The 16,529-nt window shown below is 39.3% G+C and overlaps 1 protein-coding gene across 1 annotated transcript in view; it reads left to right on the plus strand.

Moving 5' to 3' along the window:
- LOC135697109 (uncharacterized) overlaps window positions 1–16,529 on the plus strand; it is a 45,140-nt gene that overhangs the window by 11,621 nt on the left and 16,990 nt on the right. The window contains exons 2-8 of the mRNA XM_065216696.1: window positions 5,141–5,563; window positions 5,629–5,725; window positions 5,789–6,087; window positions 6,150–6,452; window positions 14,318–14,449; window positions 14,509–14,898; window positions 14,967–15,066. Coding sequence (XP_065072768.1) covers window positions 5,141–5,563; window positions 5,629–5,725; window positions 5,789–6,087; window positions 6,150–6,452; window positions 14,318–14,449; window positions 14,509–14,898; window positions 14,967–15,066 — 1,744 coding nt within the window. The remainder of the gene's footprint in view (window positions 1–5,140; window positions 5,564–5,628; window positions 5,726–5,788; window positions 6,088–6,149; window positions 6,453–14,317; window positions 14,450–14,508; window positions 14,899–14,966; window positions 15,067–16,529) is intronic.

The following is a 16,529-nucleotide window of genomic DNA, read 5'->3' on the forward strand; positions in this document are numbered from 1 at the left end:
TTATGTGACAACTTCAATATGACAATTCTTAACAACAGAGAGGTAATACGTTTGGCTGGCCCATCCTCGAATGGAAGTATATTAGACCTCACACTTTGCTCTAACTCATTATCGTTGGATTACACGTGGAATGTGATCCAAGATCCGCACGGTAGTGATCACTATCTTACTCGTAATATCGATTGGACAAAGTTCAAGACTGTGATAGATGAAACACTAACGTTGGTAGAAGGGCTTCCATCGCAGGAGGAATATAACTTCATATCCAATCTGATCTTGGATCCAGGAACGTCTTTCCGTAGGAAACCTCTTTCCCCTTGGGGGGACCAGCAATGCACTGAGGTTTATCGTAAAAAGTCCGACGCGTTTAAGCTTTTCCGGAAATGTGGAGCTCGGTTCTGAAAATCATGGATTCCCGATCAACAGGTCTTAAACCAACGATTTTCTATGCTGTAAGTAAAAGCGTCAGTCATCAAGCTAGCCGAAATCCTCAATTAATTTATTGAGACTTTATTTGGTAAACTTTGAATAAAATTTAAACAAATAAATGGAATGGATCTAATTCGAATAATCTGAAACTAGCTGGCTCCCTGATGTTTCAAAAGATTAAAATCAATCGCTCTCCTAATTTCGCGTTGAAAAAATATATATACGATTCTGCTCAAGGTGTATATTTGTTCCTTATCAAAAGAATAGACCCGTATTTTTTTATTTACTTCTTAGGGGGTACCTTCCTGAGTTAGGGTGGTCCAAAAAATCAACATTTTGCCTATATACCCAACTTTAAAAATTTATAAGTTTTATTATTTAATACTGGAGCGATTTTCAATGTTTGAACCATGAAACAAGCAACTCATGGGATTCCCGATCAACTTCGACCTTTTATTATCCCGCGTATTTTTACTGAAAAGTACCAACACGTCAATTGCGTGAAAAAATATTTTACAGACGGGTCACGTCTCAATGGATCCACTGGCTTCGGTGTCTTCAATGAAAACTCTAGCGCCTCCGCCAACTCCAGGAACCTTGTTCCGTTTTTGTTGCAGAGCTGACAGCAATCAACTTCGCATTGGGGATGATTTCCAACATGCCCGCAGACCATTACTTCATCTTCTCGGATAGTCTCAGTTCGATTGAGGCTATTCGGTCGATGAAACAAGGTAGGCACTCATCATATTTCCTTTCAAAGGTAAGGGAGCAGATGAGTGTGCTGGTCGCATATATCAGGCAATGAGAAGGCGCGCAGGAAGGCGAATTTTATGACAGGCAAATTTCACACGATGAATTTTAGCATTTAGTGCGTCAGAGTACCCTTTCGAGTTGGCAAACCGATTGGGACAATGGAAATCTTGGACGGTGGTTACATTCAATTATTCCTAATGTTTCTTTGAGAGCGTGGTTTAAAGGCTTGGACTTAAGTCGTGACTTCATTCGCGTGATAAGTAGACTTATGTCCAACCACTACTCGCTAGATGCTCATCTCAATAGAATAAACCTCGTGGACAGCAACATCTGTCGTTGTGGAAACGATTACGATGACATCGATCACGCAGTTTGGCAATGTACGGATAATGACGCCGCCAGAGAACGACTTTTGAATACCCTTGAGGCCCAAGGAAGACAACCCTCCCAAGTAACATTTTAAGTTTTATGAAATACTACAAAGCAACTATAAAACAACATTCATAAAACCCTGGTCAAGGCTATTTGGTCATTAATGCATCCACCATAACCTCATTAAGACTAGAATATGTCTAGTTGGACCACCCTGGAGAAGCTTCTGAAGGGTGTATTCTCGAAGCTTTTCAAGATTGATTTACTGCAAAAGGTTGTATGACGAACGCATTGAGAACCATTTGAAAGCTACAATAAAAGCTATTTAGCAACAATAAAAACCCTTTCCGAGCCGTTTCCTCTAGCCGCATGCTGAATCCACTAAGAAAGCATCAATCTAGATAGAAAAGGATTTATGAATCCGATCATATAAAAATAATTAAAATAGAAACTGATGGTATAAAAATCTTGTTGAATATACTAATTTATTACAATAGTTCTCACTAGTTTTAAGTGCCATATTAAATTTTATGTGAAATGTACGTGAATACATAGAAAAAATTAAGTCCACCCTCGTAAAACGTCGATTTGACCAATTATTTAACATTGTAAAAAAAAATATATTCTTCAGATCGAGTTTGACCGAGATTTTTTTTTATTACTTTCGCATTTAAATGTTTGCTCATTGCTAAATTTACCTAAATATAGTTATATCTAAGGAAATATTGATTGAAAATCGCAGATTGTAAAACACAAGCAAACTAATTGTAACATGGCGGTGGCATAAAAGTTGATTTTCATGGGTCATTTGTGAAAAAGTTGTTTTGCTTTCAAGAATTCCTTAACAAATTAATAAGGTTTTAAAATGGCTTTTATGAAGAAAACTTGCAGGCTGAATTGTATTTATCTAAAACCATTTTGCTTGATCCTAACCCGTTCAGATTTATGGCAGCTTTTATGGAGGCAAAGTTGCCTGCAAAAAGTTAAACGTCAAAGTTTGTTTATCTTTCGATAGTTGCGCTGTGAGATCCAGGATTCTTCCAGGCGGTTTTCTCCCGATGGATTGGAAGCAGTTACTCAGATTATTTGCGATACTAGTTTTACAACATTGCGCTTTTCGAACAGCTAGAAGCGCAATCGTTCCCGAAAAAGATCCCCTTCTTCCTGATGGTTACAGAAGTGCACCATCCAACGATGCAGAAATGTACGGTTGAATGAAATTTTCGAAGAGTCTTTCGCCGAATAACATCGCTGCTTTGGATCGGAAACCAGCTGATCTGCGCTAACTAACAGTTTCAGTGGTTTGCTGTCGGTTGTTATTTCGATTGTCATCGCAAGATCTGGAGAAGGCTGGTATGTTTTTCAACTTTAGACAATGTTTTATGAGTTCGAGGGCCCCGCTCACTTTACTCTTCTCCGACAGATGGTAAGTCGTTGGTGGTGTGCTGGTTCTTCCAAAGAAGTAAATTTATCTGAAATTGACTTGATTTTTTCATCCTACTTCGTCTATCCTTCGAGATTTCCTTGTCATAGATTTGTCATTTAGTAACTATGAGGAACCATCTTTTAAGCTCAATTTGTAAACAAAGTAGTTGGGGAGTTAATGATGCTTTTTAAAAAGGCTAAAAAGCAACAATAAATGCTTTTTTTTCTAATGCAAAACCTAATAGTTTTATGGTTGCTTTTATAATAATAGAACACGTTTATAAAGTATTTTATAATGACATTAATAAACAATTGCTAATGACGTTAATGCTTGAATTATTGAACAGTTTTAAGGGGGGAAGTACAATTAGAAGGCCTAAAATGAGGCCTATCTTTGAGAGTGGATTGCGAGTAGGGAAATAAATGAATATTAGCGATTCTTTATGCATGTTATTAAGGATTTAATGAAGATTAATGATCAGTGACCTTTTTTAAAATTTTGCAATTTAGCCCAATTATTATAAATAATGTGAAGTCAATTTTTTAAAGCAGCACTTCGCGCCGTGCAGTCCCTACGCCCATGATCACGTCTGAAACAAAAAAAAACAGGACATTAAATTTGAAGGTACAGCGCACAACATGATTTAATTCGTATGTAAAAATAATGTTTTTTTCACAAAAAAATTTGAAGTTGAAAAAAAAAATTAAAAAAACCCTATTTTTTTCGACTTTGTTTATAAAAAAAAACATGTTATAACAAACAAATCTAAAAAATCTTTCTATTCATGTTGTGGAGAATTTAATTATGAACATAAAACAGAAAACCGGAATCGATTTGAATGAAAACTCTGACCTGTACATTGCACGGCGATTTTGAAAACACTACTTTTCAGTAGAAGCATTTAAAGTTCAACTTTGACATGTTCAGCCATTTGACATGCACTCACTGAATTGCGTATAACTTTTTAAATAAGTTCCGGACGGCTTTATGCTTTTAAAGGCTCATTCCCAGATACATATAGAGTAAATTTAGCCAACAAAATTTGTTTCGAAAAAAAAATTCTAATTGTACTTCACCCCTTAAGGAGGGACTGATAACTGTTTTAAATTTATTGTTAAAACAAGACAGTTTTTGACTTTCTTGCCAGACTATAAAAGGTTTTTAAAACAGCAAAAAGCTGAATTACTAAGCAGGAATGTTTTACACTTTAAAATGCTATATTTAAACTAAGTGGATTGTTCATTGCCGTTATAAAACCATCATAAATCAGAGTGGATGCTAAATGGTTACTGAATTGCTACTTGGGCTATGTTCCTATCAGAGACGTGTTGGGAGCTCGCGATATCTGCTATATGTAGTCGGTTTATATGTTTCTTCAAATGTCTAGTATAAGAATTTAATTCCTTTGTCTTTTGCCTCTCTTTATTAGTTTTTGTCTGTCTTGTCCCCCCGTCTCGATGAGTCTCTAGAACCGCACTACCGTTCATACTGGCGACAACGCTCTGATGAGACAACGAAACCTTACCCCCAAGCTCCTCCCCTGATCCTATCCTTCGACAATGTACCTCTCTAACCTCGAGTAGCCAGCGAGTATTCAGCCCAACTCCTACTAGACATAGAATTATGTGAATTTTGTTACAAACAAAGAACAATGAACTATCGGCTCCGTAAAGCTAACGCGATTGAGCCTTCCAAATAAACGAACTAGTTAAAAAAAAAGTTGATAACTTTCAGATGATCGTCATATGATAAATGAAAATCGATCAAACTATAAGAATTACCTGAAATGGATTTGAAACTTAACTTTTCTCTATTATGTAATAAACGTGTCATAAGTCAATCTAATTAAAGTTTATATGAAAATCATGAAATTAACTTGTGGTTTTGACACTTATATTTTATCAATTATAAAAATAAATCGAAAAATAAGCATCATTCAGTGGGAGCCTTCATGAGAGTTGCGTCTTTTTGATGAGTAAAAATGTACTAAATGTACGTTTTAGCGAATCTGAGTAACCGGAATTCAAATATGAGTCCGATTCAACGGCAGAGTGTGGTATCGCTAGTGACGGAAAATCCGCTTGTGAACGGATTATCAAACAATGGGTGTAAGACCCCTCAAACACTAAAACTTCCCTTCCCTTCTTATTTCCAATCAAGTGTCGTATAACGCAACCTGCATCAACCCGCACAATAAACCCGGCAGCTGTATTCTGGTGCGGGAGTGTCAAACCGTCCTCTCCACCCTGCGGAAGGAAACTCTCAGTAGAGATGAAATTGATTTTCTCTACCACAGCGAATGCGGCAAACTGGAGCGCAAAAGTTTAGTTTGCTGTCCCAACTATTCCATTAGCAGCATCGACAATGACACGTCCCCCGTTGCTTCAAGTTCTATTGACACGTCCAATCGAGTGGATGGCGATACTGGAGGCAGCAGTAGCAATCGACCCATACTGGACCAGTGGACATTACTGCCGCAGCCAGGGGAATGCGGAGTACAGCCAGATTATCAGTTGTTCGGTGAGAATGTGACAAAACTGGACGAACAACCGTGGACGGCTCTGGTGCACTTTGGGAATATGCGTAAGTGAAGTTTGGCGATGATTTTTGAGACCGTGACAATGAACTTGCATCGTTTTGAATTCTAGCATACGAGACGACTTTCGAATGCGGAGCGGCACTTATCAGTTCTCGTTACGTTTTGACGGCGGCTCACTGTGTTACAGATAGGGCAAAGTGGAGCAAGTAATCAAACTCCTGAGTGACCTATATTCTTAAATACTAATCTCTTTGTCTCCCCTAAAACAGCCTTACGGTTCGTCTCGGAGAATGGGACACGGACGCTACGGTCGATTGCATCGCTATAGAAGACTACAGTGAATTCTTCTGTGCCGATCCGGCGATAGACGTTGCAGTGGAGAAGGTGTTCGTTCATGAACAGTTCGCCCGCCATCATCGCCCTCAGTTGAACGATATAGCACTGCTGCGATTGGCGGAACCAGTCACCACGACAAGCTGGATTCGTCCGGTTTGCCTCCCGGAGCGACCTGTTCTTCCGGCGTCCGATGAATTACTCATTCTCGCTGGATGGGGCAACAACGGTTGTGGTAAGCCGTTTTATAGCTACCTCATAACATTCAAAAGTAGCTAAACTAACCCACCTTTGCAGGTTACAACAGTCGCTACAAGGTTCGTTCTCGATTGAACGCACTAAAGCAGGACCAGTGCCGGGGGTATTTACCGCCCGGTTTCCGCCGAGTTAATGACTACATCTGTACCGTTCCGGTTGTCGAAGGCGAAAAGTGCCATGCCGATTCGGGTGGAGCAGTGACGAGTACCCGCCAGGTGGAGGGTGTGGGAGTCGTTCACGAAGTTGCCGGCATATTGAATCATATGGTGGAATGCCACGTTAGCAGACCGGTTGGAGTGTTTACCAGCGTGGGTCAGTACCTGGAGTGGATTGTCAGTAAATTGGAAATATAAATTACGCAATAACGGTGATTTTCATTTAACGAAGAAGTGATTAAATAATCATCAGGCCTGGCACGAGCGAGGCGACAACACATTAAAAGGAGAAAGTGAACTGTTGATCCTTTGACGAGCTTAGGGCTGTTAATCCGTGATAAATTATTCAGATACCGTTTCCTATCTGGATGGCCGGTTTGTGGACGATGATGGGTCGATGCCGTCGCGTTAAATAGATGAATTATTAATTACCACTCATTTGCTACGATGTCGGATGGCTTCCCCATCCAGCGAACAAGCTTTCGAGATAAATTGACTATTGAGGATATTCGGGGCGCAAAAGCGGAGTGTTTTCGGCTGTTGTGATTATTCTCCGCACATTCGGCAAGTGATTGCTTGAAATGGAAGTTAAATGTGTAGCGTGTGAATAAAGTAAACACCAGCGAAATTATTGTTTAATGCTATTTCTATGGAATAACAGTTAGGTGAAGTTTGAAGTAATTAAATGTGGCTTATTAGTCCGTTCAGGTGGGGCATAGAAATTAACGATATTCATATGACAGTTATGACAGAAGGTTTGTTTTATCGCTTTGGCCAGATTTATCATCATACACGGTCACTGAGAATAACCTGAGTACTTGCAGATTTTAGAAATCTCTCATATAACTGAGCAGAAGTGACTCTCGCTCTGGGTTATTCTCAGTGGCCGTGTATTTGGTCTGGAAAACTGTTACTCTGCACGGCGTGTGAGGTAAGGTGACACCGGTATATGATGATAATTGTCACCTCGGGTGAGGTGACTCTCTATGCAAATCAAATGGAGAGTCACCTCACTCGAAGGGACAATTGTGACTTCGCCATGTATCAAATTTATTCAACAGCTATTAATAATATTATCAAACTTTTGTGACCACTCGGAACCAATGACCAGCTAATAGGTATATCAAAAAACACAATTTTATCACTTGCAGAGAAAAATACATAACCATCCGGATCCGGTGGACACTCAGTATTAAGAACCAGGTTGTGGGTTTATTTTGGTAAAATATTAATCAACACTACCCATAGATGCCTGTTGCTGTGGATTTCCAGCATCACCTTGTTCTAGACGACTGGTAGGGTAGAAAACTACTTCGGCCTAAGCGCCTATTTTGGGCATATCAAGCAGAAAACATCAAATAAATGCATAATTTCGGCGTTAACAGGTAGATTATGCGTTTGGTACGATATTTCAGTTCAAAAGTGAACGAAGTCAATAAGAACGCGTGATATGAATGTTTGCTCCCAATATTCTCAAATACAAATGAAACGCTCCGATCGAATCAATCTTTATCTTCATCCGATAGGCCGAAGTGAATTCATTGGCGTTTCAATACGTTAGGCCGAGTTTAGAATCCGTAGGCCTAGTTTGGCGTCAAGAAGCAGTGTTAGACTTTTAACAACACCTCAAAAATTTGATTCTTTTTATCAAATCTTACGGTACGTACCGAAAGGTAAATAAATTTGGAAGTCATCAGTAATCATAACATTCTGTTTGGTGCTAAACTACGCTAGATTAAGAAAGACTAAGGGCGGGTTGTGCTTAATAGGCCGGAAATGGGGTAGTTAACCTTACCTTTTGAACTTTTGAAACCAGAGCCTGCTGTAGTTTTGCGTGAGAAGTTTTAAGGTTGTGTTTCTTCTTCTTGAGGTTTGCCATATTTTCTTTTGCTTGCTCTAATTCTGCTGGTAAGTCAATCACCTTTGCCTCCAGTTGTTCTACTTTATCGACGCTTGCCACCTTTTCTCTGGCTTGCGCTAGTTCCGCTTGAAGTTCAATCACCTGGGCCTCCAGTTTATCCACTTTCGCTTGTAGCCCACTGGCACATACTGATATAAGTCAAGGAAGATTTTTCAGAATGACGAATCTGCTTTTGTAAACGTCAATTTGGTGAGCCTTTTAGCTAACTCACCCAAGCTAACATTACTATCCTGAGGAAACCTGATGATGGTGTGGATAATAGACTTATCTGACGGTTATGAATTGCACAAGTATTAGTGCAGAGCTTTGGGTAAATTCAAAGGTTTTCTTGCACTAATACTTATAATTTACCCAAAGTTCTGCACTTATACTTTCGCATTTCACAAACGTCAGAGAAGTCTATTTGTTTACAATAGAAAACAAACCTTGCTAATGAATATCGGTCAGGCCAACAGCTTCTGTTGCGTCCTCTGGAATTCCCTGATTCTCACGGCCACCACAAAATGCAACGGCCAATGCTTCTGTGGCATCCGAGCATGAATCGATTTCATCACCTTCATGGGGGAGAAGTGTCTCATGAAAGAGTTCTGCTGCAGCGCTGGATGGCAACGTTTTCGAGGGATTTCCGTTGCTTTTTTGATATCATGTGCGAGGTTTGTTTGTGGAGTGCTAAAAAAAAAAAAAAAAAACGGAAGTGAGGTTATAGAAAATAGTATTTGTTTGCAAGTACTTACACTTGTTTCGTCTAATTACTCCTGTAAGACTTCTTCGTTTAGTGCTTTAGTCATCTCTATCACCCGTTTTCCATAGCAGCTGTTTGCCGTTTTCTAGCCATTTTAGATGAGTTTTAATGGTTCCAGAAAGAGCAACCGTTATGAATGTTTTAACACACGTGAAAACTGAAAACAATACTATAGTTCTTCTTATGCAAAGTAGGTTGTCTAGCCCAACGTTGCCACATGGTTTTCAAGCTTATCGGTATCAAAGGTCTGAAAAATATGTATTTTTCGGTATTTCAAGACCAACAACAGAAAAGGCCTCAACTCCACTGTGCTCAGAGTAAATTTATTTGCGGCGAGTAAATTTATTTGCAGCGAGTAAATTTGAGTTCTAGATAAACATTTCAAAAGGTCCTATCTGTATTGATCGATTCTCTTCATCGACTTTCTCTTTCGTCAATAACTCAGTTGCAAAACCTTTCCCTGTTGTATTTGACGTTTTGGACGCTAGATAAGAACCCCCTTTATCAAACTATATGATAGAATTAGCGCAAAATCTGTTTGCATAGCAGTGGTTATAAAAAGAGAAAGTCGATGAAGAGAATCGATCAAAGCAGATAGGACCATTTGAAATGTTCATCGAGAGTTATTCACATTTACTCAAAAATAATCAAAGTAGTCTCGATTTTCTGATCAAAGAAAATATCGTCTGAGAGCATATTGGGTTTTCAATATAAACACAGTTTTCAAGCATTAAAAGATTCAAGGCAGACCAGGGATCGATTGGTTAAAGTGTTGTCGTTGAAGATTTTTGATGATGTGGTGGTGTTATTTCAGGACTACATGTTGGTAGTCGACCAGCTATTTGAGAATTTTCTGCCCTGTGAACATAAATAGCTTGCACAGTATGTAAAAGATCCCTCTTATCTTGTTGAACTAATTTCAGACATGAGGAAATCCAACATAAATATCGAGGTATATAGTAAAAAGTACAACTAGGTTCTAAAGTTATAACGTTTAACTATTCGTTCGTACCGGCAAGTGTAGTAGCAGCAAACTCCTCGAGCTGGGTCTCAGGGTTTCCTTATTACTTGCTAGTCCAAGGGACTTCGTGAACAAGATGTGCAGTGTACGGTCACCTGACTAGAGATCATTGCGGGAAGGGGGATGAAACGGGAGTGAGGTTTGCTGCCACTCATTGTCATGTTTTCTATCACACGCTCTTGCTCTCATCCTTGGTGAACTCTGAGCTTTTTGCCTTGAACAAAAAAGTAATCCGGAGCATCTCACGTCAAATTATTCTCTCGCTTGAGTCTCTCACCCTCTCTCTCGAGGAGTTTTAGTACGAGATGGAAAATGACAGGTGGGCAGGAACTCACGGTCTCCCAGTGTTGGTGAGTTCTTTGCCGTTAATGTTCACGAAAAGTTCACTATTTTGCTATACAGAAATTCAAAACAAAAATTTTTATCTGCGGATTTGGACAGTTTTTGACCTGTTTCATACGACCAGAAGGTGTATGCTGGTCACAAATACCGTGCCAAACTGATTTCCTACGCAATTAATCAATCTTTGATGTGAATTTCGCTAATAAACACGAGGAGCCTTTTTTATAGCAAACTTGCCATAACAAAATGGGCATGGTTTTTTTTAGTAAACAAACTAACACTTCTTCCGACTGTGGCACCTCTCTTACTCGCCTAGGTTTTAGTATACTTCTTCCATATTCCTGGTGCCACTCACTCGAGGCGAGGGCTGCCCAAACTTACAGCGCAAGAGTATTTTAAAACCTCCAGTGAGTTTGAGAAATTTCATCAAGCCTGGACACCGCTCTCGAGCAGACGGCCCTAATCGCTAAGGAGAGATTCCTTTCCCGGTTTGACAGACTGTGGCCTTGCCGTCGTCGACCGGCTTCGTCTGAAGGAAGCGCCGGTGTATCGGGACCAGCTCCACAATCCATCATACCAGCCCATTACCAAAACACCACACCGCTAAACCAAACCGCCATTGCACGACAGCCAACGAACGGTAGACGCGCTAGTCTGAAATTTCAGTGAGCGCTCGCTGGACTGCATTTGTCGTAGTTGTCGTAAAGTATCCAACACACGACACTACTCACTCCTAAGTGTATTGAGGAATGTTTGGACAATATAGTGGTTAAGTTGATCCACTCCGGGTTTTAATTCATTTGAAAGCTTGAGTACGCGAAGCCCCTCCAGTTTTCCCGGTAGTGCGCCGACTCTGCGACACAGTTCGCAGAGTTTCATGCTGCTGAGTCGTTGTCGAGCAGAACATTATTTTCATACAGTATAAGGCAATGGTGGCTTAGGGTTGATGCATATATTATGTCACGCTCTAAGGGGGGAGGGGGGTGGTCTAAGATTTTGTGACAAGCAATGCATTAGGTATAGGAAAAACGTCACGATAGGGGGGGGGGGTAATTTTTTGCTCGATTTAGCGTGACATAATAAGTCACGTAAGCCCCATAGTCCTTTGTTCATATCAACTGTTACACACATTCTGCTTTGACCAACTGGCTTGCATAAAACACCCATAAAGTCGAAAGATATATCTCTGAAAGATTAAAGATTATAGTTTATAATTTTCCTTTTTTAATTAATACATACATCGAGGTTCATCATTGACTGGAAAGCACGTCAACTTACTTCCCTAATAAAAAATAACCATAAACGAACTATAACCCAAATCATTGAACTATTCCACAAATGGTTTGGATGATACCCAGAACACGTCGTTAAGCAAATTAACCATACAATTTTTATTAGGGTTTGCTTGACAGCATCGGTATCAACATTGTTTTCAATATAACAATCAGGTTGCTATGTGAATAAGGTATTGAGCAACGCAAGTTACTCAGAGCTACTCAAAATTAACTCCGATTTTACTCATGATCGATCGATAGACACCCCCAGGCTTTTTTTTAAAGAAATTTTTTCATTAAATGACATTTTGAGACATTTAGGATTAAATTTTATTATTTAGATTTTTACTTGAACTCGTATAAACATTTTTTCATACAATCATATGTTTCGTTAATGTTGTCTCATAGTTCAATCAGAAATAGTGTTACCGTGCTACAATGCATTGAAAAAAAAAATCAGACACCATTTTGAAAAATTAACAAGCTCCAAATGGCCAAATTTTAGCTAAAATGTGAATCACTGCCCATGACAAAGACTTATGCAAAATTTCATACAAATCGGTGAAGTTCGAGTTTTTCCTGCTCAAGGCAAAAATTCAAATTTTTGGTTTAAGAACGGCCTTTACAGGAAAGTCGGCACAATCTTCCAGTGAATATTTGAATTAGCTTCTGAAGGAACCAAAAAAAAAAAAATCCAGAAAAAGAAGACGCTCTTCTGGAGGAAGTTTGTAGAGAGATTTAAGAAAAGTCAGAAGAACATCTGAGGAACCCCCATGAAAAATATTTAGACACTTCTTTGGACAATAAAAAAATACTTCCGGTAAAATCGGCGAAAAAATCCAGAGGAAGCCAGAAAGGTTTCGGAAATTTCCAGGAGAAGCTAGAAGAAGCTTGGAAAAACCTTCCATAAGAATAAAACCTCCACAGGAAGCTCATGGAGAAGATAAAAGAAATTTCTGGGATTCCGATTGGTATCTTCGGGTAGAAGTTTATAGGAACTTCATGTAGAAGACGGAAAAAAACTCCTGATGTAGTTTGGAAGAAACTTCTGAAGAAAGCTTCTAGGGGAAGTTTGGAATACAATAATTCGATGATGTTTTCCGAAATTTCGAAATTCCGAAAGCAAAAGATTTCTGGGGGATGTCGAAAGAATATTCCGGTGTAAATCGGTAGAATCTCCTGGGGAAAGTTAACACAATATTCCGGGGAAATTGAAAAACTGGCGGGAGAAAACGGAAGACCATTTCGAGCGAAGTCAGAACAAGCTTCTGGGGGAAGTCGAAATAACTTTCCAGAATGAACCGGAAAATAACTTACGGGGCAAGGTGGAGGAAACTTCCTGGGGAAGTTTTTTTCCTTGATTTGTTTTCCGTCGATCTTGTTTTCCGTGCTGAGCCCAATGCTACCGACGCCAGGAAGGCAGCTCCCACACCTGGACCCTACCTATCGACCCATCAACTCATGAACCGGGGACCAACCGGGGATCATCTTCTTAAGATGCTAAATGTGAATTTTGAATAATTTGCTTCTGGATTCTCTGATCCATACGATTCTCATCGAGTGTATTTCTGTACTTATTATCAATGCGAACTTGGTAACCATGCCCCAGTAGAGGGTACGATTTGCAAGGTTCCGGGATGTAATTTTGTTCATTTCAACAACAACTAAGTGAGACGGTTCGCAAATACAAGACGGAGATAGATGAATACAAGAAATCAATACACAAAGAAAAGGCAAATAGATTGGCTGAATGAACATCAACACAGGCATTTTGAAGTAGAATGTCAGAATGAATGCCAAAAGGAGATCTTGAGCTGTTGAGAGTGGTTTCAACATTTCGTTATATGCAGCTACATAGTGTAAAGTTTTTTGAAATTCACGAAGACGATATTCGAAAGTTATAGGTAGATACGATTTTACTATTTAAAAAAAGTCAAAAATAGAATAAAGCGTTTGAGGCACATTTTGAGTTGTGCCTATGTTGTCCATATAAATAACCAAATAAGTTGTCCTTTAGCATGTTGTTGATTTCATTCAATATGGTCAAAACTCAAAAAAAGTAAACCCATTTTTGCATGACAAAGGGGCGCACTTCAAATAAATGTCGTTGGACTGTTCATTTTTTTATCGGATATTTGATAGAATGAATAAATTACACTCGATTCAGTCAAATGGAAATGAAAAGATTCATGAAATTGAAACTTAACACAGAAATGCAGAAGGGTTTTTTGAACTCAAATTTTTAAACATTGATTGTGAAAATTCATAGATTTTGAGCTGTGCCAGTATTGTACTAAACCGACGATGTTTTCTTAATACCATCGACAGACGTGGTACCGTTGTACTTCTTTAGTCCAGTAACCCAATCGACGTACTAGATTAAATGAGTACAGCGGTACTACAGTCATGTCTGTCATAAGTATTACATTATCTGTGTATGATTCTTGCGGGAAATTCATTGATAGTACTCTAAACTGTCATAGAATCTTACATTTCATGTTGAGTGTAGTGATATAGATAATGTCGCGAGGAACAGGTTTACATCTCTGTATTGAATATCGCTCGATCGCTGTTATCGTGTTCTCGGGGAATCTCCCGCTCAGACCGGTATTGGTAGGCGTAAAATTTATTTTGGATAAACCCGACGGAGCACCACCACAATTTGATTTCGATTCCGTAAGTCACACGACACACGACAAACCGGTCAGTCGTCCAACACTCGTGCTTGCGCTCAGGTCAGTCGCGTGTTGATCTTTGTGGGGTATTGACGAGCTTGTTGAACGCTGCCGTTCGAACGAAGGCAAACAGTTCAGTTGCGGGATGTGGGTTTTGTTTGCAGTTGCACTAACCGGCTTCTTGAGTGGAATCGGTGCGGAGACTCAGTGTAAGTGGTTCCCGAATACGTGCTTAAGTCATTTGAAACAACATTATTATTCTTTACAGATGGGAGTAGCTGCAAAACACCGGTCAATCAGCCGGGATCGTGCGTTCTGGTAGTGGAATGTGATTTCATCCGTCGAGTGCTGGCGAAACCGATCCTGGAAAATAACGATGTTCGCTATATAGAAGCTAGTCGGTGTGGTAACTATCAGAAGAAGCCTCTAGTTTGCTGTGCTCTTCCGGCGGCTTCAGCACCCAGCAGTGTTAGCAGTAACAATGCTGGCATTGACCAACGTGTCCAAAGTTCCAGTTTATCCGTAGAGGGCAAGCGGAGACTGCTTCCTCTACCACCAAATTGTGGAGTTCAGTACGACGATCGGATTGTCGGTGGAGAACGTACGGAAATTACGGCTTATCCTTGGTTGGCACGCATTCAACACTATGATGAACGATGTAAGGAAGCATGAATGCTAGCTTAGTGGCAGGTACTAATTAAAATCTTTATCTTTCCCATGCATTAGATAAAAAATACAATTTCCATTGTGGGGGTTCACTGATCAATACACGATACGTGATGACGGCGGCTCACTGCGTGCATGGGCTTTCCAAGGCATGGACGATGTAAGTATAGCAATATGTGAAAGACAATCGTTTTGGTTAATCTCATCGGTACAATAACTATTGATCGCGTTTGAATGCGATCCGGAAAATATGAAGGTTAGCCCAATAACTGTAAAATTCTCCAAACGGCATCCAAACCGAATAATTTATTCGGAGGCTTTAAATCTCATTCATTCACGGCGATATTGAAAAAAAAATTGCTTTCGTTGCCAATCTTCGATGCACGGGATCGACAGATTTCCATGATTTCACGAATCAAAGGTAGCCGGGATGATTGATCGCTCAAAACAAACTACGAAATAACAAGATTATTTATGTTGTTCTATACAAATTGTAACATTATTAATATTACAAAGGCGAACCAGCTTACGGCTTAAAATCTATAGGGTGGTCTACCAGTCAGGGGATCTAAGATTTACTTACAATAATCATCGCACAATATTAGTGGAGACCCCATGAACGGAGGTTGGATTTTACCGAGCTGCGGTACAATGCAAGAAAATTGAAGACCAGAATATTGTGGAGTGTATTAGTGAGAGAAATGAATTATGTCGAAACAAAAAGAAAGAAGGTTGCCGACTGGACAATTAGCAGACTTGTGCTTTCTGCTCTGCTTTCTCCATGTTTCGGAATATGTATTGGTTAAAAACGTATGAGAAGTGCTCATAGAACGATAATTTGATTTCGTATACTTTTTCTGTTAAACGGGAATTGGAGATAATCGAGGCAAGTGTGTGCGTCGCTCTACAAGTTATAAATGAAAAGCTTGATGGCATAGTCGAAAGCGTAGATAGAACACGAAATAAAACAAATAAAAAATCATTGCATCGTCTGCATGGTGAATTTCTATCATTCTCTGCGGTATTCGCTGCGGAGGTTGATTGGAAACATTGACTAACATTCAATGTAATACATTTTTGATTTGCGTGTACACAGAAAAAAAATCTGAAGCGTAACTATCGCGTAATCGTTTAAAATCGTTAACAAGCTTTCATACAATATTGCCAATTTATGCGATATTGCGCTTAAATTTACACGAAATATCGCATTAATTTATGCCAAATCTAGGGTTAATTTAATAAGCGCTATATCTCGCAGAAATTTGCATGAATTTTTTAAACGGTGCATAACAAAGACATAACAGAAATAACGGCTTTCGATAACTGAAATGCAATTCATATTGTAAACCAGCTGTCAAGTGCGTTTAAAATACATCGATGTACGTCTGACTTGTTGATGTCCAATTGTGTCGGATAAGTGTACTAATAACACTTTTATCATTAGGGGCTATTCTCAGGGTACGGTTTGTTTATCAAATGTTCAAGAAACCTACATTTTGTTCGCTTTTCTGGTTCAAAATGACTTAGAAAGAGATTTCCTCGAGCATTGAAAAAACATATTTAAATTTAGAGGTGGCACAAACGTCTTGAAGAGGGATTTTAGACATTTAAAAAATCACTAAA

Source organism: Ochlerotatus camptorhynchus, unplaced genomic scaffold, assembly GCF_037179485.1.
Source record: "Ochlerotatus camptorhynchus isolate MF236.1 unplaced genomic scaffold, CSIRO-AGI_Acam_v1.1 ptg000007l, whole genome shotgun sequence".
NCBI lineage: Eukaryota > Metazoa > Arthropoda > Insecta > Diptera > Culicidae > Ochlerotatus > Ochlerotatus camptorhynchus.